The 23,736-nt window shown below is 46.8% G+C and overlaps 1 protein-coding gene across 1 annotated transcript in view; it reads right to left on the bottom strand.

The window, feature by feature from the left end:
• The window catches only part of naaladl2 (N-acetylated alpha-linked acidic dipeptidase like 2), a 214,963-nt gene that overhangs the window by 144,976 nt on the left and 46,251 nt on the right, over positions 1-23,736 (bottom strand). The window contains exons 5-6 of the mRNA XM_029828002.1: positions 9,369-9,488; positions 8,739-8,871 (exon numbers count right to left, since the gene is read on the bottom strand). Coding sequence (XP_029683862.1) covers positions 8,739-8,871; positions 9,369-9,488 — 253 coding nt within the window. The remainder of the gene's footprint in view (positions 1-8,738; positions 8,872-9,368; positions 9,489-23,736) is intronic.

Here is a 23,736-nt window from a genome sequence, read left to right as displayed (position 1 = left end):
TCAAATCAAATCAAATCAATCTTTATTTATATAGCGTCTTTTACAATCAAAATTGTTTCAAGGCGCTTTCCAGAATCCCAGGGCCTAACCCCAGACAAGCAACAGTGGCAAGGAAGGATAGGATAAGGATAAAATACTTTATTGATCCCACATCAGGGAAATTGCACGTTACAGCGGTAGCCCGTGGTGTACAATACAGAAAAGTACTTAAAGAAAAAAAAAAAAAAAAAAAAAGACTCTTATATTATGTACATTGCTATGTACATTGTACAGTACATACAGAAATTAAAATTATGTACAGGAGGAGTGTCGGACAGTGTGAAGAAAAAAATAAGATGCAAATAAGACATTCCAGAGATAGGATGATTAGTTAGTGAAAATATGCCAACCCTGGGTTATTGGTGCTACAAATAAGTGTTGTGCATGTTGAACAATCTGATGGCAGTTAGGATAAATGACCTGCGGTAACGCTCCCTTTTACACCGTGGGTGTAACAGTCTGCTGCTGAAGGAGCTGCTCAAGGCCCCCACAGTCTCGTGTAGGGGGTGAGAGGGGGTGTCCATAATTGATGTCAGCTTGGCTAACATCCTCCTCTCACCCACCTCCTCAATAGAGTCCAGAGAGCAGTCCAGGACTGAGCCAGCCCGTCCGACCAGCTTGTTGAGTCTCTTCCTGTCCCTCTCTGAGCTTCCACAGCTCCAGCAGACCACAGCGTAGAAGATCACCGATGCCACCACAGAGTCATAAAAAGTCCAGTGTGTATGAGTCCAGTCCAGTTTATTGTTGAGATGAACACCCAGGTATTTGTACTCCTCTACGATCTCGATGTCCAAACCCTGGATGTTCACGGGTGCAATGTGAGAAGCCTTCCTACTGAAGTCGATCACCACCTCCTTTGTCTTGCTGGTGTTGATGCACAGATGGTTCAGTTAACACCAGGCGACAAAGTTGGTGATGACCTCCCTGTACTCCAGTTAATTCCCCTCAGACACACTTCCAACGATGGCTGTATTGGAGAACTTCTGGAGGTGGCAGCTGTCCGAGTTGTGGCTGAAGTCCGATGTGTAGAGAGTGAAGAGGAAGGGAGAGAGAACTGTACCCTGCGGGGCCCCTGTGCTGCAGACTACCACGTCGGACTCACAGTCATGGAGCCCCACGTACTGTAGTCTGTTGGTGAGGTAGTCGGTGGTCCAGGCAGCTAGGTAACAGTCGACTCCGGCTCCCTCCATCTTCCCTCCCAGCAATGATGGCTGGATTGTGTTGAGGGCACTGGAGAAGTCAAAGAACATGACTCTTATAGTGCTCCCGGTGCTCTCTCGGTGTGAGAGTGACCGGTGTAGCAGGTAGATGACCGCGTCATCCACACCAATGCCCGGTCGATATGCAAACTGTAGAGGGTCCATCTTGCTGTCCACCAGCTGTCGGAGGTGGGTGAGAACGATCCTCTCCATGGTCTTCATCAGGTGAGAGGTTAAAGACACTGGCCTGAAGTGGGTGGGCTCCCTGGTATTGCGCGGTCTTAGGAACCGGAACCACACATGATGTTTTCCACAGTAGTGGAACTCTCTCCAGACTGAGGCTCAGGTTGAAGATGTGCAGGAGTACTCCACAGAGCTGATCTGCACAGTCCTTGAGTAGTCTGGAGTTGATGCCATCAGGGCCAGTAGCTTTCCTTGTCTTGGTCCTCCTCAGCTCCTTCCTCACCTGATCAGCTGTAATGGAGAGGCGAGGTGTGACTCCTGGTGGGTGAGGACGGGGGTTGGACTGGGAGGGTCGATCTGGCAGGGGGTGGAGGGAGGTGGCGTGGTGTGAGGAGAGAGCTGCCGGTGCCGGAGGTGTTACGGGGGGAGAGGGGGGATGGTGATGTGACAGCACAGTCAGGTCTGGGCTTTGGTGAGGGGGAGAGGGAGGGGGGTGGCAGCACAGTCGAATCTGTTGAAAAAGGAATTCAACTCATTTGCCCAGTCCTGGCCCCCAGGGCCCCTTCCACTGTCCTTTGTGTGGCCTGAGATGGTTTTTAGGCCTCTCCAGACTTCCCTGGCGTTGCTCCCCTTGAGGCGCTCCTCCAGCTTCCTCCTGTAGCTGTCCTTGCCTCTCCTTATCCCCCTTCTCAGCTCCTTCTGGACTCTCCTTAGCTCCTCCTTGTCCCCAGATTTAAAAACCCTCTTCTTCTCATTATAGCAGGGCTTTTAGATCAGGGGTCACCCAGGGTTTTTTGTTGGGGAAACACCGAACCTTCCTGGTAGGCACGGTATTTTCCACACAGAAGTTAATGTAGTCCGTGATGCAGGTTGTCAGGCCGTCGATGTCCTCCCCGTGAGGTTCACATAACACATCCCAGTCTGTGGTGTCGAAGCAGTCCCTCAGAGCCATGCTGGTCTCCTCAGACCTGCTCCTTACAAACCTCTTGGTGGGTGGTTGTTTATTCACCATAGGTATGTATGCAGGGGACAAATGAACCAGGTTGTGATCAGAACAGCCCAGCGGGGGGAGGGGGGAGGAGGTGTATGCATCCTTGGCGTTTACATACATTAAATCCAAAGTTCTATTGTCTCTTGTGTGGCATTTCACATATTGGGTGAAGGTTGGGAGAGTGGAGGACAGAGAAACATGATTAAAGTCACCAGAGAGGAGGAGGGACTGGGGGTGCGATGTCTGAAGGTTTGAAACTATGTTGTGTACAGTCTCCCAGGCAGCAGCGGCATCGGCCGATGGAGGGATGTACACGGTTGTCGCGATAACATGCGAGAATTCCCTCGGGAGGTAATATGGCTGAATGCTAACTGCTAGCAGTTCAATGTCTTTGCTGCAGTACTGCTCCTTCACCCTGATGTGCCCTGGGTTACACCATCTATCATTCATAAACATCACAATGCCCCCTCCTTTCCTCTTACCGCTCTCATTAGCTTTCCTGTCCGCTCTCATGAGTTAAAAACCGTCCAGGGTTACGTGTGAATCCGGTGAGAGTCCATTCAGCCAGGTCTCTGTGAAGCACATGAGGCTACACTCCCGGTACTCCCTCTGTAGCCTAGTTAGTGCCGACAGCTCATCCATCTTATTAGGGAGAGATCTCACCTTCCCCATGATGACCGATGGTATGGTTTATACCGTCTTTTCTTCTCCCGACGCTTCGTCCCTGCTCTGCATCCCCTTCTCCTTCTCCTTAATTCCGTGGGGATCACCGGTATTTTTGCAGGGAGTACCCTCGTGTTGTTCAGTGCTAACAGCTGTTCCCGGGTGTAAACAATGGAGCCATGGTTGAAGGGGTCAGCCGATGTAGATTTAAATAGTCCCATAAGGACGAAAAGATAGTCTCGCAAGTTGTACACCTGAAGGTGCACACTTCCGACTGAGACAGGTACAAAAGGAACACATGAAAAAAGTATAAAAACAGGAAACAGGAAAAACTCCCCTTTAACAGGAAGAAACCTTGAGCAAGATCAGGCTCATGTAGGGGGACCCTCCTGCTGATGGCCGGCTGGGTAGAGAGAGAGGAGAGGGGGAGGACAGGCAGAGGAGAGGAGAGGATGGGCACAGAGCACAGAAACACATACAAAAGTACACTATTTATACAAGCCGCCAGCCGAGTGTGTCAGCGGGGCCGGAGGTCATCATGCAACTAGTCTGCTTGATGAGGAGGAGGAAAGGAGAGGAGAGGAAACCATGACCCAGTGGGGGGGTGACAGAGGCCTGTCAGGTGATCATGTTTCCGGACCCCGGCAGCCTTGGCCTATAACAGCACAGCTAAGATGTTAACCTAATGATTAGACGACCCCTAAGTATGATAATTTGTCTGTCTATAATAGTAACTGGAACTACAGAATTAGTAACAATAAGCTTTTTCAAAGAGGTAGGTTTTAAGTCTGATCTTAAAAGCAGCGTTGGAGTCAGCCTCCCGTACCTGGACAGGGAGCTGGTTCCATAGCAGTGGGGCCTGGTAGCTAAATGCTCGGCCCCCCATTCTACTCCTAGAGACTCTGGGAACCACAAGTAGACCAGCATTCTGAGAGCGGAGCGGTCTATTGGGCTGGTAAGGTGTCACTAGCTCCTCCAGGTAGGATGGAGCTAGGCCTCTGAGGACCTTGTAGGTCAAAAGAAGGGTTTTAAAAATTATTCTAAATTTAACGGGCAGCCAATGAAGAGACGCCAGTACAGGAATAATGTGATCTCTTTTGTCAATACCTGTCAGAACTCTGGCTGCAGCATTTAGGATCAGCTGGAGGCTTCTTAAAGAGTTGTTTGGACACCCTAATAATAAAGAATTACAATAGACCAGCCTGGAAGTAACAAATGCATGGACTAAGTTTTCAGCATCATGCTGCGTCAGTAGATTCCTGATCCTTGTGATGTTCCTCAGGTGAAAAAAGGCACTTCTAGAGACTAATTTAATGTGTGAGTTGAAGGAGAGATTTTGATCAAAAGTTACTCCTAGATTCCTCACAGAGAGACTAGATGTTAATGAGATACCATCTAGAGTGATCATGTGATCTAATCTATCCCTGAGAGGGTCAGGAGCAAACACCATGACCTCAGTTTTTCCTGAGTTAAGGAGGAGGAAATTTGAAGACCTCCAGGTCTTTATGTCTTTAAGACAGGTCTGGAGCTTCACTAACTTCTCTGTCTCCTCTGGTTTCCTGGATAAATAAAGCTGAGTGTCATCAGCATAACAATGAAAATTTATCCCATGCTGCCGAATAATGTTCCCTAAGGGAAGCATGTACAAGGTGAAGAGGATTGGTCCAAGTACAGAACCTTGAGGAACTCCATGGCTAACCCTACTGTATGAGGAGGGAACACCATGGACATGAGTAAACTGGTATCTATCAGAAAGATACAATCTAAACCAGTCTAGTGCTGTCCCTTTAATCCCAATCCCAATGTAACAGGATGCTGTTATCAACTGTATCAAAAGCAGCACTGGGGTCCGGCAGAAGCAGCATAGATATCAGTCCATGACCTGAAGCTATAAGAAGATCATTCGTAACTTTAAGAAGTGCTGTTTCTGTGCTGTGATGAGCTCTAAAGCCTGACTGAAACATCCCAAACAGGCTGTTCCTCTGCAGGTGCTCCAGTAACCACCACCTTCTTAAGAATTTTAGAGATAAAAGGAATGTTGGATATCGGCCTATAGTTTGCTAAGACATCAGGATCCAGTGATGTTTTTTTTAAAGCCGTTAGCAACGGCTTCATCACTGCCACCTTGTAGGACCGGGGTACATAACCTGTCACTAAAGAACCATTGATCTGGTCCAGGATAGAACTGCCTATCAATGGTAAAACATCCTTCAACAGGTGTGTTGGGATGGGATCTAAAAGACACATGGTGGTCTTGGATTTCTGAATTAGCAATGACGCCTCAGAAAAATATATAGGGCTGAAGGAGTTTAAGGGCTCGTTGGAGAACCTGTATGTTCCCACAGTCAGCACATATGGTGATGGTCCAGTTGTTGGGATGGCCTGGTTAGCTTTTTCTCTGATAGCTAGAACTTTATCAGTGAAGAAGCTCATGAAGTCTTCACCACTAAGGGAAGAAGGGATACGTGGATCTAAAACACTGTGACTCTTGGTTAATTTGGCCTGAAAAGAAACCTGGGGTTGTTCTTTTTTTCCTCAATTAAAGAAGAAAAATAAGCTGTTCTAGCCTTGTGGAGGGCCTTTTTGTAAACTAATAGACAGTCTTTCCAGGCTACATGATAGTTGTCTATTTTACAAGAATGCCACTTCTTTTCCAGTCTTCGCACTTTCTGCTTGAGGGTCCTGATATGTGAATTATACCAGGGGGCACACCTCCTCTGATTTACTATTTTCTTTTTCAGAGGGGCAACAGGATCAAACGTCATTCTCAGTGAGGTTGCTGCACCTTCAGCAATAGAGTCAACCTCAGCAGGATTATAATGATTGATCCCTGGGGAAACACACGGTGGTCCTGGGATCAGCACAGGGATCACTTCCTTAAACTTAGCTGCAGCATTATCTGAAAGACATCTGCTATAGTAAGAATTTGTTCTGAGGATAGAAGAATCCTTAATCATAAATGTAAAAGTGATCAATGAATGATCTGACAGGAGTGGGTTCTGAGGGAACACTGACACATGTTCTACCTCAACATCGGAAGTCAGAGATAGATCATGGGTGTGGTTGAAGGTATGAGTTGGTTGATTTATTGGTTGAAGGAAACCAGCTGAGTCAAGTAATGAAATGAAGCCATTTTTAAAGCTGTCATTTACAACGTCTACATGGATATTAAAGTCTCCAATGATAATGACTTTTTCCGTTCTAAGGACCAAGTCAGATAAGAAATCAGAGAACTCAGACAGGAACTCTGAATGTGGCCCAGCAGGGGGCCGATATACAACTACAAACAGAAGTGGCTTTTCTGCCTTCCAGTTCAGATGGATGATGCCAAGAGTCAGGCTTTCAAATAAACTGGAGCCATATTTTGGTCTAGGATGAATTAATAACTTGGAGTGATAGATTGCTGCCACTCCCCCTCCTTGACCAGTAACACGAGGAATATGATAATTAAAATGGGTAGGAGGAGTAGATTCGTTTAAACTAACATCCTCATCCTCCTGAAGTCAGGTCTCAGTAAGACAAAATAAATCAATGTGATGATCTGCTATCAGGTCGTGCACTAACAGGGATTTACACAAAAGAGATCTAATATTTAACAGTCCACACGTAATTGTGATATTAGTTTCTCCAACTTGTGCTTTAGGATTAATTTTAATAAGATTATGGTGATTGACGGCTCCCCTGCTCTGTGCTTGGTGAACTTTTAACCGCGGAACAGAGACTACCTCTATAGTGTTAAATATATTATTGTTGGTGGATGAGGGTTCTATGGAAGCAGCAGAGAGGGGTGTAAGACTACAACTCTGGATCCTGGTCCGGACCCTGGTTTGTCAGATCACTTTGGGTCTAATAAAATTAGCCAAGTTACTAGAAATGAGAGAGGCACCATCCCGTGTGGGATGGACACCGTCTCTCCTAATTAGACCAGGTTTTCCCCAAAAAGTGCTCCAATTGTCTATACTAGTTTTTGCTTTTGTGTAACCCAGGAGAAAGAACATCAATTACCCAGCATTTAATTTGGTTAATTGGACAAAATTGCCAGCCACACAAAATTGATAGATATTCACTGAATTTGTGCAAAAAAACCCACAATGAACATGATGTAAAATCACCACAGTTCCTGTAAACTGACATCCATCATCTTTCGCACCGAAGACATTGTTGAACAGCTGCATGCGGCACTCTTGGGCACAATGAGCAAATGAGACATAGGAAGTTTGCGTGCATTTAAGCTTGAGAAAGCGCACCAGAGGATGAAGCTTTCTCTCACAAACTTGCTTGATTGGTGGAATTTAGGTTCCTTTTCTCTACAGTGTAGCATAGCAGGCAGAGAAAGGGAAGCAATAGGGGTTCAGCAGGAGAAACAATAGCTGGAGTCATGCAGGCAGTCACAGGATGGCAGGCAAACGTGCACAGCTGGGGGATGGTGGAGGGGCGGAGAGAGGTGCAGCAGCAGCAGCATTTTTTTTAACAGACCTCTGCCCTGCTCAACATAAAAGAGAATAAGAGAAAACAACAGAAAGCAGGGCATTTCTGTAACATTATGTTTAGTGCAATTAGAAAATTGCAACCAGAAGCTGCACCACAAGTCAACGGTCCATGTTAGATGTGGGCTCCAGAATAAAGCACACCTGCAAATGATTCAACATTTAGATTAAGCATATACCTCTCCCATTTTATGGTTACTTTTAACTATTCAAGATATTTCTAAGATTACAAATTTTATTGTAAATATATATATATATATATATATATATATATATATATATATATATAAAACAACATTGTCTTGAATTTCAAATTCCTCGCCGTAGGACAATTTCCCATCAGCCGTCCTTATAAACCATTACATTTGGGTTGCATGTCCACTTTGCCCTCCACTGTCCACAAAAATACCCAGCTACAGTGAGCAGCAGTAGTGAAAGAATTCACGTATGATCACACTATTTTACTACTCTGTGGTGTATAAAACGAGCCACAAGACAATATTAAAAAGTTTTCCCATTCATGTGTGACCGTGCCTAATTTAATTATTTACAACATTATTTTAACAGCTCCGTTCACAGACTGTGAGGCTCGTGAATGGGCTGCACCCACCTACCAGCACATATCCTCCCCTCGATAGGTTCTCATCCCGTCACCTCACGCTTTATGTAATTCACCACAGTCACTCAAGCAATCCCACCAGGGCAGAGGTAACTCAGTCTGTAGGGAAACTGGGCTGAGTGGGAGGGTTCAAGGTTAAAAGACAGGTGAAAGGATACCTTTAGCGCACCGCTGATATACCCTTGCGCAAGGTATCAAACCCACAAATGCTCACATATGGCCCTGCGATGAGCTGAAATCTCATCCTATCCTTCAGCACCCCCCTGTGACCCCAAAATGGATAAAGAAGTCAAGAAACCTAGTTTAATTTATAATTGTAACTGCTATTCCAGTTGCGGGTGAAAAACTGTATTTTTGTTTCAGCTTTGTGAGAAATGACAAAACGAGTGTAAAAAGATGTTATGCTCAGATGTTATTCCTGTAGTAGTTCTACTTCATGTAATTTAGCCACCAAAGAGATAATGTTGAACAGCGGCGCCTCAGTAAAAAGTCCCAACAACAATGCAATATGATTGCATTTGTTTTTCTAAAACTGAATTGGACACATCAAGTCTTACTCAGAGCAGGGTTCCCTCCAGGGTTGAGAGTCACTCTGAAGGCTTGATGCCAGGTGTGGCGCTCCAAGGGAACATCACATGGGTCAATGTAGAGCAGAACACCACCAAAACCGAGTTCAGAGAGTATGGATAACTGGAAACAGAGACATGCAAGCAAGATTTGTACAGTTAGGGAGGTTTGGTCTCCTCTATGGTCCCTGTACAGGAAAATGTGTCCTCTCCATTTTGGTTATTACATTGGCCTTTGGTGTTTTTACACGCAGCTATGATGCTATGTAGGCAGCTACAGATATTTCTGAAATGTGTGACCTTTACTTTGTAGAGCTTTGTCCTTTTCAGTAAATGACTTTACCCCGTTACCTTAGGGAGAATTGGGATGTCCCTTTAATATACTTTAAATCAAGTACGGTGTGTGTTGGGTTCTAAAGTATCTCACATCAATTCCATTTAATTTCTGCCTGACGAAAGTCTCATCCTTGGCTTCAACAGCACACCTGCATTGGCCTGTTTGTTGGCCTCCTCCCTCCTTTTATCAACCCTTGTGTGTTTCTGCTGTGCTTCCTTCTTTTCAAACCCTCCTGAGGTCCGACTAAACCAATGATTGTGTCGTGAGCAGAGCAACAACCTTACCGTGTACAGCAGAGGTGCTTGGCCAAGTTTCAGCATGGCGATGTGGTTGGTCAGGTTCAGTGTGTCTCGGATGTTCCTCAAGTTCTCCATGCTGCCATACTGCACATCCACCACCTCCCCCTGCCGAGAGGAGCAGGCACAGAAGCTCAGCAGCTGCCACCAACAGACAGCAACATCTGGTGGAGTGATGCAACTCATCAACCAGCTCTCATAACAGATTTGTGTTCACATGCTCATCAGTTTTAATAGAATAAAGAAATAGAAGCAACACTGGTAACGTGCTCACTGGAACATGTGGCCTAAATAGCTTAGATACTTATGTACATCATGAGTCTTCTTCAGTCAGAAACTTCTATTTTTCAAAGTCTGTTTTTATCTCTCACTTTGCCCTCACCCATTAACACTCCTACGCTGCATCACCTACATTTTCCAAGGAGCCAGGGTGGGTGTAGCATGATGCAGCAGCACAAAGAAAAAGAGAAGGAACCTCAGTATGAGAAGGTGCGGAAGACAGAGAGAGATGGGGAGGGAGAGAGAGAGAGAGATGGAGAGGGGTAAGGGACGGCGGGGGGGGGGGGGGGGGGGGGGGGGGGGGGGAAATAGATGGAGAGGGAGAGAGAGCATCTTCTACATCAGCAAAGCAGAGATTTATGACTCCTGCCTGCATTTGCATCATAAAAGTCTTCCATTTAACTGCACAACACAGAGGAGAATGAGCTGCAGCAAATTGAAATACAGAGGCCTCTCTGAGCACTGAGCTGCTGCTGCTGCTGCTGTTGCTGCTTCAGTTTCTTTCATCTCTGTGTTTTTCTAACCCTTCCTACAGTAATTAACAGTGGACATGGCTGTAGTCTGGATGCAGCTGTGATGAGAACAAACATCAGTTATCAGAGAGCAGACCTCTTCTGTCAGCAACAGAAAAATTCACTCTGGCAGCTTGGAAGTGAATTGAATACTTTAATGTGCATTAGCAGCTTTTTATTTGGTGAGTGTTGTTTTAATCAAAGTGAAAAAGAGAAGGGATTAAAATCATGTTGTGGAAGTAGTTTAGGATTAGCAAGAAAAGGAAATGCTGTTGCCGGAGCACAGTTGTTTTTTTTGTTGAAAATAAATGGGGAGAAATGCACATTTAAGCAAAAATATCAAAAACGCTTTTATACCAACTTTAATGGAAATATAATAGTCATAAAAGTTAAATTAATGATTCATTATCAGGGAACTGTCACGGACCAGACGAGAACCCGAATGCGACACCAGAGTTTGGCTGAACACAGCTTTATTGTCAGAAACAGACAACAGACAGGATTCACCGGGGAGTGAGCAGAATAGAATAGTCGGGGACAGGCAAGGTCGAGATCGGGCAGAAGGCAGACAGAATTTACCGGGGAGCAGGCAAAACAGAACGGTCAGGAACAGGCAAGGTCGGAACCGGGAAGGCAGGCAAACAGGAATACGCTGGAAAGTGATCTGAACAGGAATAACGATCTGGCAGGGAGCAGGTATACCTCCGGGGACTAAAATGGGCTAATTAGTGTCCTGATGCACAACAAGTGCGCGGGGCGAAGCGACTCACGGGCACGATTGCCCGCAGCTGTGACAGAGCCCCCCCTCAAGGGACGTCCCCTGACGTCCCCAAGGAAAGTCCAGGGTCGCCGTCCTGGGAAGGGCGGGTTGGGGGGGGGGTCAGAACTCCTGTGACCCTGACAACTCCAACCCATGGTCCTCGTTCTCCGCTCCCACGTCTGGTTCGGGCCTCTGAGGTCTGGCACGACCTACTCTTCTGGGTCGTGAAGGCTGATCCGGGTGTCTGGAGTGAAAGTCACGAATTAGATTTTTGCCCAGGATGTGTCATGCTGGTACCCAGGCCCTCTTCCCTGGTCCATAATCCTCCCAATCAACCAGGTATTGGAGACCCCTGCCGCGGGGTCGGGAGCGCAAGAGCCGACTGACCGTGTATGCTGGGCCCCCATCCACTAGCTGCGGGGGAAGTGGGGCCGGGCGATCTGGGATCAGGGAACTCTCGTGGACAGGCTTGATCCTAGAAACGTGGAAGGTGGGGTGCACGCGCATTGACCGGGGAAGCTGGAGTCTGACTGCCGCCGGGCTTATGACTCTGACGATGGGGAATGGTCCCACGAACCGCGGGGCCATCTTCCTGGAATCACCCCGAAGTGGCAGGTCCTGTGTGGATAGCCACACGTGTTCTCCCACTCTGTATCTGGGGGCCAGGGTCTGGTGCCGGTTGGCCGCCGCCTCGTACCAGGCGCCCACCCTCAGAAGATTGGCCCGAGCCTGGGCCCACGTCCGCCTGCAGCGGCGGGCATAAGCTACTGCAGAGGGACATGATGCTTCATCTGATTGTGCCGGGAACAGAGGGGGTTGGTATCCGTAGACACACTGGAACGGTGACATTCCCGTCGCCGAGCTGATCAAAGAGTTGTGGGCGTACTCGTCCCAGCCCAGAAAGGTTGACCATGTGGCCGGGTCCTGTTTCGCCATGCACCGGAGGGCTGTCTCCAGTCCCTGATTCCTCCTTTCTGTCTGGCCGATGATCTGCGGGTGGAATCCTGAGGACAGACTGGCGGTAGCTCCCAGATGCCTGCAGAACTCTTTCCAAAAGATAGAGGCGTACTGAGGACCCCTATCTGAAACTACACTCTCCAGTAGGCCGTGAAGCCGGAAAACGTGCTGGATCACCAGTTGGGCAGTCTCCTTTGCCGACGGCACCTTGGGCAGTGGCACGAAGTCAGCCATCTTGCTAAACCAATGATCGTCAGAATGCCTGTGTTCCCCGTAGACTGGGGCAGTCCGGTGATGAAGTCCAGGGCAATGTCAACAATGTTTTAAGTGCTTAAGTGTTCATTTATATGCCACCATTAGAATCACATTAACACGAGAGAGATGTTACTCATTGAATAAAATGTAATGATTAGATGTATGTAATAATAATGTAATAATTAGAGACGGACGCAAAGAACATATCATGCTCACAAAATTATTCGTACTTGTTAGTTTTGGGGGACTGAAAGAGCAAAGTAGTGCTAGACTAGATGATAGAGGAACAAGTAAACACTTTACTGTGATGAGAGGTGCACAAGTGTCCGAGTGCAGTTAGATGCAGTGCTGGCCTTTAAAACACACGCTGTTCATCAATAAGGCAACGAGTTTCAGAGAGAGCAGGATGTGGTCGGTAAGTATGGCTTCTCATATGTGGCTGATGTTGGAATCCCGCCAGTAGGATTTCCACCTGCGTGTTGACTCAGACTATTCTGATTGTGTGGAAATGTCTCAAAAGCAACAATTCTACAAAAACGAGGCCTCAACAACAACATTTAATGGAGAAGGTAGCAATAAAAGTGGGCTGCTGGGTCTCAATGGCATTGGCAGGGACCAGCATTGGGGGAACCTATATCTGCCTGCCTGCCTGCCACGCTCATGTGTGAAGAACGTCATGCTTAGGAACTCATGTGTGAAAAACGTCATGCTTAGGAACCCAGTTTGATCGGGGATTGATTGATTGAACTAATCTACACATATGACAGCTTTTTTATTCAGATTCAGATTTGCTTTATTTGTCTCACATGGGGGAATTTACAGTGCAACAGCAGCAGCAAAAGCACGCAGTGAAAAAATAAAAAGTAAAATAAAATTTGAGGTAATAGAAAATATACAGAAAAGTATGTATATATACAATAATCCAAGATAAATGGATAATTGGACCTTGTATGTCTGCACATGGTACAGAGGGTGTAAACAATATACATATAAATATACATATCAATACAATATACATATCAGAATATATAATATTCAGACTGTGCCAACAGGCATTATTTTTGTTGTGCAGTCTGACAGCGGCCGGCAGGAAAGATCTGCGATACCTCTCCTTCACACAGCGAGGGTGGAGCAGCCGCTCACTGAAGGAGCTACCCAGTACTGTCAGGGTGTCCTGTAGGGGTGGGACATGTTGTTCAACATTGATGACAGCTTAGCCATCATCCTCCAGTTTCCCACCACCTCACTGAGTCCAGGGGACATCCCTGGACAGAGCTGGCCCTCCTTACCAGTCTGTCCATCCGCCTCCTGTCCCTGTCCGTGATGATGCTGGACCAGAAGCAGAGAAACCCCGTACAGTCCTGGTGGGTACGGTGTTCTCTACACAAAAATTAATATAGTCAGTGATGCAGTGGGTGAGATTGTCGATGTCCTCCCCATGGGCGTCGCTGAATACATCCCACAGGGTTGTGTTGAAACAGTCTTTCAGAGCCTCCTCGGCTTCTTCGGACCATTTCCTCACTGTGCGGGTGACAGCAGGCTGCCTCTGCACAAGAGGATTATACACCAGCTGGAGGTATACGATGTTGTGGTCGGCACGGCCCACGGCAGGAAGAGGGGGAGAGTGTTATGCCTCCTTGATGTTGGCATAGAACAGGTCCAGTGTTTTATTGTCCCTGGTATGGCAAGTGACTTGCTGGGTGAATTTGGGCAGAGAAGATGATGGAGAGGCATGATTGAAGTCTCCAGAGATGAGGTGGAGGGCATCAGGGTGCTGTGTCTGCAGCCTGCTCACTGCTGAGAGCATGACATCACAGGCTGCATCGGCATTAGCAGAGGGGGGGATGTACATAACCACAGCAAGGGCATGTGTGAACTCCCTTGGCAGGTAGTGAGGCCTCATGCTAATGGCCAACAGTTCAATGTCCTTGCTGCAGTGCTGCTCCTTAACAGTGATGTGCCCAGAGTTACACCATCTATCGTTCACAAACACTGCCAGCCCTCCTTCCTTCCTCTTACCACTCTCCTTGCTTCTGTACACCCGCAGAAGAGTAAATCCGTCAAGTTGTGTGGCCGTGCCCGGAGTTAGTGCGGTTAGCCAGGTCTCAGCAGCAGGCTGCACTCCCAGTACTCCCACTGATGCCGGGTCAGCACTGCCAGCTCGTCCATCTTGTTGGGGAGAGATCTGATGTTCCCCATGAAGATGGAGGGCAGGACTCAAAAGCTCAAAGGTGAGCAGGAGCTGCTGTTACAGGATGCCACACACGCGGCACCATCTTGTACAGTAGATCATGACAGAACAGTGACCAGATTATGAGATCTTTGATCTGCTCAGGATCTGTGGAGATGAATTTTGTGATTTGGATAACAAGTTTTTTGGAAGTTACTTATTCGCTTATTAATCACTGCAATAAATTTGACAAAGTTGTCAAACAAGCCTTCCATTGCTCTTCATCAACATTCTCCATTGTGGAAAAAAAACTGTGTGCTTAATCTTGCACCACAATCAAGGCAGGACCACCCATAATAGCTGCCATGGAGGCAGAAAGGACCCGTCTCCGCCTGTAGCTTCTATGACCAATTTCCAGACTAGCCACAAATTCCATCCAGTGTTGCTTAATTAACACTTGGACATGGTTCAATTTGTGCTAAGGTTGTAACCGTTGCAAAAGGGAGAAAAAAAATATGAACCAAAAATGCTGACCTTTAACAAGTGGTTGTCCATGTTGTCCATTGCATAATTTAATAGTAGCCAAATTTAGACTAGACAAAAGTCTTAAGGTTTATTTCCACTAGTCCTCCACAGGGGTGGATGTACAGATGTAATTACAAACAGGTGCATAGCATTGATAAGTAATGTGTTCACAAAGTAATCATTTATTAATTATCTGTTATAATAACTACCATTTTAAGTTTCTGTATTGTTCGAGATCACTACGATATACTTGCTGGCTAATTCAAGTTGAGCCAACTCCCCTTGGAATTAAAAAAAAAAAAGTCCATTCTGTGTTTGGATACCATGTATTAAATGCAACCCCATCAAGTAGTGTCCCGCTATTTTGATTTCTCCCCTGTTTAATTAAAACGCAGTGTGCCACCAGCCCTGTGACAGTAAGAACGCCATGTTACTGCCATGTATTTCCACCTAAATGAGGTAAAGAATCAGAGAAAGAGCCACAGTGTGCTACCAGGCCTGGGAAACTTAAAACAGTATATCACACTGATACTAACAATGGTGAAATAGCTACTGTGCTAGCCTTAGAAACTATTTTGACACCTTATTTGTCACTGCCTGCCCTTCTGCTCTCGTGCTGAGGTGGAAAATTCCGCTCACTCAGAAGACAGTGGAGATGATTGTGGACTTCAGGAAAGTCACAGCCCCTTTGCCCCCCCTTGCCCTCATGGACTCCCCCATCACCATCGCGGACTCCTTCCGCTTCCTGGGCACCACCATCACCCGGGACCTTAAGTGGGAGCCAACCATCAGCTCCCTCATCAAGAAGGCCCAGCAAAGGATGTTCTTCCTACGGAAGCTGAGGAAACTCAAACTGCCTCCCAGGATGTTGGCGCAGTTTTATACGGCCATCATCGAGTCCATCCTCACCTCCTCCATCACCGTGTGGTATGCTGGTGCCACCGCCAGGGACAGACTGAGGCTGCAGCGCGTCGTGCGCGCTGCCGAGAAGGTGATCGGCTGCAGGCTTCCATCCATCCAGGACCTGTATATCTCCAGGACCCGGAAGCGTGCAGGTCGGATCACGGCCGACCCTTCCCACCCTGGTCACGAACTGTTTTCCCCCCTCCCCTCAGGCAGGAGACTACGGTCCATTTGGACCAAAACCTCCCGCTACATGAACAGCTTCTTCCCCTCTGCCATCAGGCTGCTGAACACCAAGTGACTTATCACTTAAGCACCATGTACAGCAGCCAGTCGGACCCATGAACATCACATTACTCCTGCATTGACCTGCACTATTTCTTACCATTTATGTATATACTGTATATATGTCTTATTTTATTTATCTTATTCTAGTGTTGTGTTCTTATGTTGAATGTTGCAGCGTCACACCAAGACAAATTCCTAGGTTGTGTAATACTGTGTATTACATGAACAATGGCAATAAACCTGATTCAATTCAATTCAATTCAATTCAATTCAATTCAATCTATGTGATAAATATGATCTAAACCAGTCCAGTCCTGTCCCTTTAATCCCAATCACATGTTCCAGTCTCCGTAACAGGATGCTGTGATCAACTGTATCAAAAGCAGCACTGAGGTCCAGCAGAACCACCACAGAAACCAGTCCATGGTCTGAAGCTATAAGAAGATCATTAGTAACTTATTAAAAAGTGCTGTTTCTGTGCTGTGATGAGCTCTAAAGCCTGACTGAAACATCTCAAGGCTTTTCAAGGCTGTCCGATAGTCTTTCTCCAGGGTTTTACAGGAGTTTTCACCTCCTGGACAGCTTGCACTGCAGCCTTCTTGGTTTGCCGGCACCTGTCTATGGTTTTGTTTCCTTCTCCAGCTTGGTGCTTCCCTTACTTCCAGTGTCCCCCAATGGGTTTGAGGTCTGCCACCATGACTGGCCCCAGAGCCCGTGCTGAGTGTTGGTTTGAAGGATGTATGGGGCCCCACCCTCACTGTCTGCGGTTGGTCCATCGGGAAGCTCCTGATCCAGTTGCATGTGAGGGGTGAGGAAGTCAAGGTCCATTAGCTTCATGATGGTGTTGAATGCCGAACTGAAATCAACAAAAAGCGTCCTGACATCACTGCCCAGTTTCTTCCCATGACTTGCAGCAGCGAGGAGGATGGTGGAGATCAGCTAATGACCTATTCTGCCTGCAGGCAAACTGATGCTGGTCAAAGTTCTGAGGGAGGCAGGACTTGAGATGGTGCAGAACTAGCCTCTCAAAACACTTCATGACCACCAAGGTCAGTGCCACTATAGTCTATAGTCGTTCAGGTTGCTTACAGTGTTTTTTTAGGGACTGGTATGATTTTCACTGCTTTCAGGGAGGATAGGATGGTGGCCTGTGTAAGGGAGGTGTTAACCATCCGTATTAGGACCCCTGAGAGCTGGTCCACACAGGATTTCAGCACTTTCCCCAGTACTGCTTCTGGTCCTGTGGTTTTGTGTGGGTTTACAGCTTTCAGAACCCCTACTCACCTCCTGCAGCTGTAGCAGGTGGATGCTGGAGGGCTGTATGGTCTGAGGAGCAGGATGTGACCTCTCTGCCTCGACTGGGTAAGAAAGATGTTTAATTCCCCTGCAAGCAAGGCGTCAATGTTCGTTACATTAGAAGGATTGCCCCTGTAGTGTGTTAGGGTCTGTAAACCTGCCACACTTGCCCTGTGTTGTTGTCAGCCAGTTGTTTCTCCACTTTCATTTTGTGATACATTTTAGCATTTTTGATCCCCCTTTTCAAGTTAGCCCTGGCCATGGCATACAGGTCACCAGCTTTAAAGTCAGAATCTCAGGCCTCTCAGATCGCATCCCCCCCATGCAGGGTTTCTCTTTTTTGAACACTTGGATCTGTTTAGTCATTATAACATTATCAGTGCAGGTCTTAGTGTAAAATAAGACAATCTCCGCGTGTTCATTTAGGTCTAGATGATCAAAGACGGCCCAATCTGTATTTTCAAAGTAGTCCTAGAGCTGGCTGAATGCATCTTCAGACAGATTCTGACAGTTTTCCTGGCTGATTTAATTCTTAACCTGATGGCAAACTGAACGGTTATATATAATCAGACTTGCCCAAATGGGGGAGGGGTATTGTTCTGTATGCCTCCTTCAGATTTGAATAGATCCGGTCCATTGTGTTACTACCCCTGGTGGGTCCTTTAACATATTGCACAAAATTTGGTGTTAAACTGTTTTCAAACAGGCCGGATTAAAATATCCAGAAACAGTAAAGGCACCTTCGGCGTGCTTCATCTGCTGTCCACATATTATGTCATGGAGTTGGGAGAGAGCTATACTAACAATAGCTGTGGGGGGTATATACACAGCTGTGACAAGCACTCTCGTTAGCTCTCTCTGGAGATTTATCTGAGAGGCTGCTTCCTTGGTTTTTGTTTCTGCTCCTTATGTCGTTTGCGTCACCTCCCTGGCACAACACCAAGTTCTAGGGATGGCCCATTGGTCTTACTAGCTCTTGAGGTATGTTCGACTACTGTTGTGCATGGAAATGTCGACTCGACTCGCCCTGCAACTCCACACTAGTACATGCAAGTTTATTTCTTCACCATGATAGAACAACTTGAACCCTGCAACTAAACGTCTATCCTTGCTACCTTTCTACCTGGTTTCCTGGACACACAGAGTGTATACTTTCCTCCTCTGCATTATTTCAACCAACTCTCTACCTTTTCCTGTCAGTTCCAACACCCAAAGTCCTGACTCTTATTTCCTAGACTCTTGGCGTTCCTCTTCTCTCTCTTCCTATGGACACACCTTCCTCCTCTTGTACCCCCTTATGGCTACAATAATGTATTAACATTATACTATAATCACTGCTATTATAATGATTACAGACAAATGCAGTGTATAAAGCACCCTTCGTGCTTTAAATAAAGGACTGAACACACTTGATTGGTTAAGGGTTTCCTTTCATTTTTTTGTTTGTCTGTTTATATATCATGTCTGACATTACAAACATACAAACAAAAACATCTTCACAAATGAGCAATTTAGGATAACTTTAACTGTGTAGACACATCATTCCTCAATATATGTAGTGCACAGATGAGCATGGTGTGGTTTCCTTTATCACCAAAGTCATCAAGCAATATAATTGTAAATGTTTGGATTCACACTCCTCCATAGTGAGAGATTAACAACCCTCCAGTCACAAGATTCAGATTCAGATTTCCTTTATTTGTCCCACACGGGGAAATTTACAGCGCAACAGCAAAAGTAAAGAAAAGCTCAAAGGTGAGCAGGAGCTGCTGTTACAGGCTGCGACTCGCAAAAACAGGTCACCACCAGCATACCACCTAGTGCCACAAACAGGTCACCTGGCTGAACAGGCTTCATTGTTGCCTGTTCTGCTCTCCAGTCCATCGGTGAATCTGCCTTGATCATCTCATCATGGCACTTCTCCTTTTATCAAAATCTGAATTTCACTGACCAAACAGTGTTTCATCTTGAGGCCCAGCTTGGCTCTTGAGTTTATCCCCATAGACAGGGAAAGACAGGACTTCCACCTATGAGATCTGAATTCCGACTTTTAAACCAGTTATATCAGCACAACTGGAATAATATGACAGGTCCTGATCTCATGAACTTTTTAAATCTGTTGATATCATTTCTATTTATGACTTTATTTCAAAAAGGAGGTCAAAGAGACACAAAGCTGATCATCAATGAAGTTAAACGACATGGAGTCTGCACAAATGATTACATGCACGATTATTTCTATAATTCTTTAGAAATGCTGGTTAATATTGAGGGCAAAGGCAACATCAGCCTGCCTTTTATTCACAGAGGTACTTTTCAGGATTAGACTGGAAGAATGATGAAACTTGACAGCAATAAGCTACAGCAAAGCCCATTCTTAATGTATTATTTGTAGACCTTCACGTTGTGTCGTTTCTATAAATGTCTTAAGTATTAAAGATTTAAAACTGGTTCTTCACAAGTGCACAGGGCAAAGATATTCAGAACACAGCAAAGGGATAAAAGGTGAAAAAAAGAGAAGATGGGGACGAAGGCATAAGGGAGGAGCTGAGTACTTTACTACAAATGTCTTGAATTAGTCAGAGGCTTTTCTCCACAGTCTTCCCTCAGAGGGCTTCAAAGTGAGCTGTTACAAAGCATCAGTGAGTTTTGTGGCGCGTTCACGTTGAGCCACATATAAGCCAGGCGCCTTTACCCCACTTTACCTCACACTCTGTCATCTGCACCCACTGAAGTATATTCAATCCGTCTATTTGCATAAATAATTCAAGCACGACTTTGCTCATAATACCCAAAACTTGCTGATACAGATATCTTTAATATAGACAGGGGCACTTTATTGGACACACTAATTTATCCTACAGTCTACACAAATTTTAAGTAATGTAGTTTGTGTTTGTAGTGTGGGTTCCATACTGTCACTCTCCTGAGTGAATGGTGTTCTTTAAGAACATATTTAGGTGCATAAGAAATGCATAAAGCCAGGCAGCATAGTCATTTTCACCTTAGGGGGGAAAGATAATGACATTAATGGAAAGAAAAGAAAAAGCAACACAGCCCCTGGTTGGGTTCTACTTATTGTTATCAACTTTCAAACAGCTGGTAGCCTCTCTGGCAGACATTGGACATGCTAAAATAAAGGCTTTACTACAGGGAGGTTAGGGTTTACATCACAGCACAAATTCATATAAAGATCAAATAAATGAACTAGTTGTCATCTCAATCAGGGCTATTAGTGAAGGGAGGATTTTTTTGTTTTTTGTTTTAACTGTAAGGTCAGTGCTTATATATTATAAAAGTCCCTGAGCAAAACACTCACGTCATCGCAAAAGACTCACGTCAGCACTGGGCCTGAGGATTCTGATTCATCCCTCCGATCAACATTGGTGCCCTGCTTGTTCGAGAATCTGGGCCTGTTTACATGACCATAATAATCTGCCGATTGGGAGAAAAATATATTGTAAAAATCAGATCTGACACGTTTACATGCCCCTCAGAATGTGATTATTTAGAAACATGACTTCCATGTTTCAATGTTGTTTTAAGAGCATACACACACACACACACACATACAGGCACACACACCCACACAAAATGATCCGCTAGGAGTGGGTTCTGAGGGAACACTGACACACGTATTGGTTGAAGGAAAGCAACTGACTCAAGTATTTAAATGAAGCCATTTTTAAAGCTGTCATTTACAACGTCTACATGGATGTTAAAGTGTCCAATAATAATGACTTTAGTCAGATAAGAAGTCAGAGAACTCAGACAGGAACTCTGAATGTGGCCCAGCAGGGGGCTGATATATAACTACACACAAAAGTGGCTTTTCTGCCTTACAGTTCAGATGGGTGATGGCAAGAGTCAGGCTTTCAAATGAACTGGAGCCATGTTTGGGTCTAGGATTAATTAATAACTTGGAGTGATAGATTACTGCCACTCCCCCTCCTTGACCAGTAACATGAGGAATATGATCATTAAGATGGGTAGGAGGAGTAGATTCATTTAAGCTAACATACTCCTTCTCCTGAAGCCAGGTCAGTAAGGAAAAATAAATCAATGTGATGATCAGCTATCAGGTCGTGGAATTTACAAGAGATCTAATATTTAACAGACCACATGACAGGTTCCCAGCTTCTGGTAACTCTATCGTGGGTTTCTTCCTGCAGGTGGCGTGGTGGAGCTGTGCCCCAGCCGCAGCTGGTGCTGTGGACTGTCGCACCTGCAGCCTATTGGTAATCTAGCCACCTATTTATGGACTGTACTCACGGTTTGCCAGCGTTGGAGTGTTTTGTTTCCTAGCGAAACCCCGACTACGCTCTGCTGGATTATTGTTGTGACTTTTTCTTCCTGGATTAGTTTTGACCCCGTTTCTTGATCATTGTTTGTGTCTTTCTTCACGGACTAGTTTTTTGACCTCGCTCGGGATTATTGTTGTGAGTTTTTTCTTTGTGAACTTGATTAGAATTTTGTCGTGGTCTCCATGTCTTTTGATGTTCAACAACTCTTGTAAGCTTCAATAAAACTTCTCGGAAACCGATCCGCCACTGCGTGCTGCCTGCTTTCGGGTCGTGGCACAACTGTTCGTAACATCACGCCAACCAGTATGGATCCGGTGTGCCACACTTTGGAGGCTCAGGGGATCTTGCTGGGTCAACATGACCAGCTCCATTTGGACCTCCCTCCAGACTCTTAACGCCAGCGTGACGGACCTGCTCGCCTCGGGACGGGCAGAGCAGGAGGCGGAATCTGTGGGAGCCCTACGTTCCCGTCCCGGAGTGGTATTCCGGAGAGGCGGGTGCGTGTGCCTTTTTCTTGCTCCAGTGCTCACTTGTTTTCGATCTGTAGCCCCTCACATACCCCAGCGACAGGGCAAAGATTGCCTTCATCGTAAACCTTCTCTCCGGGAGAGCGGCGCAATGGGCCATAGCCGTGCCGGAGAACCAGACCCCCGTGTCCTCCAGTTTTCCGGCTTTTACGGCGGAATTAAGACATGTTTTCAACCATCCCGTCTAGAGCAGCAAAGCATCCTCCCAGATCCTGTCCCTGCACCAGGGTTCCAGCTCCGTCCCCGACTACTCGATTCGTTTCCGCATCCTCGCTGCCTGAAGCGGCTGGAACGACGCGGCGCTTCGGGGAGGTTTCGCGCAGGGGCTCTCCGACGATCTGAAAGATGAGTTAGCAGCGAGGGAGGACCATGGGAGCCTGGAGGCGCTCATCGGCCTGGCTACTCACTTAGATAATCAACTTCAGGAGAGACGCCGGCATTGGATGAGCGAGCGGGCGGTGAGAGCTTCAGGGAGGTTCTTCAGGCCGAGGGAGACCACCATGGACTCGTCAGCCTCCGATCCTGTTCCAGCTCCTGAGGCTTCTACCTGTGAACCAATGCAGTTTGGCCGAACGCGTCTAACCCATCAAGTCGTTCTCACCGTGGTCGATCGTTTCTCCAAGTCAGCCCACTTTATTCCCCTACCCAAGCTCCTGTCTGCAGCTGACACTGGAGAGCTTCTGGTCCAGCATGTTTTCCACCTCCACGGATTACCTAAGGACATAGTATCTGATTGTGGTCCACAGTTTTGCTCACAGGTGTGGAGGGCCTTCTGTTCGGAGTTGGGAGCTTCGGTCAGCCTTACGTCGGGGTACCACCCACTGGCCAACGGGCAAGCAGAGAGAACAAACCAGAGCCTGGAGGACGCCCTAAGGTGTGTGGCGGTTCAAGATCCATCCTCCTGGAGCACCTATCTGCCGTAGGTGGAGTACGCCCACAACTCCTTGGTCTTTGCTTCCACTGGTCTGTCCCCCTTCATGGCCTCCCTGGGCTACCAGCCTCCATTATTTGAGGGCCAGGAGGAGGAAGTTGCAGTACTGTCTGTGCAGACCAACATGCGCCGTTGCAGGAGGGTGTGGAGGCAGGTCGGCACGACTCTACTGTGGACCTCTCGTCGTTCTCAACTACAGGCCAATCGACACCGGACACCAGCTCCCTCCTATCAACCAGGTCAGAATGTCTGGTTGTCCAACAAGGACAAAAAAGTACTCTTGAATCTTGAAAGGACCTCCCACTCCAGGTCGAGTCCCGGAAGCTGGCTCCTCGCTTCGTGGGGCCCTTTGAGGTGGATTAGATGGTAAACCCCACAGCGAGGATGTGGGGGGTCGACGAGGTCGTGGCTTCCAGTTCCTGGTCGACTCGGAGGGGTATGGTCTGGAGGGGCGATCATGGGTTCCCCGGTTCATCTTGGACAACAGCCTCCTCCGCGACTTCTACCGCGCCCACCTAGACAAACCCGGAAGGACGCCAGGAGGTGCCCGTTGAGGGAGGGGTAATGTCAGGTTCTGAGCTTCTGGAAAATCTATTGCAAGTTTCCTGCAGGGGGCATGGTGGAGCCGTGCCCCAGCCGCAGCTGGTGC

Source organism: Takifugu rubripes, chromosome 20 (genome assembly GCF_901000725.2).
Source record: "Takifugu rubripes chromosome 20, fTakRub1.2, whole genome shotgun sequence".
Taxonomy (NCBI): domain Eukaryota; kingdom Metazoa; phylum Chordata; class Actinopteri; order Tetraodontiformes; family Tetraodontidae; genus Takifugu; species Takifugu rubripes.
The sequence above is the reverse complement of the archived record's forward strand: the minus strand, read 5'-3'. Positions and strand labels throughout refer to the sequence as shown.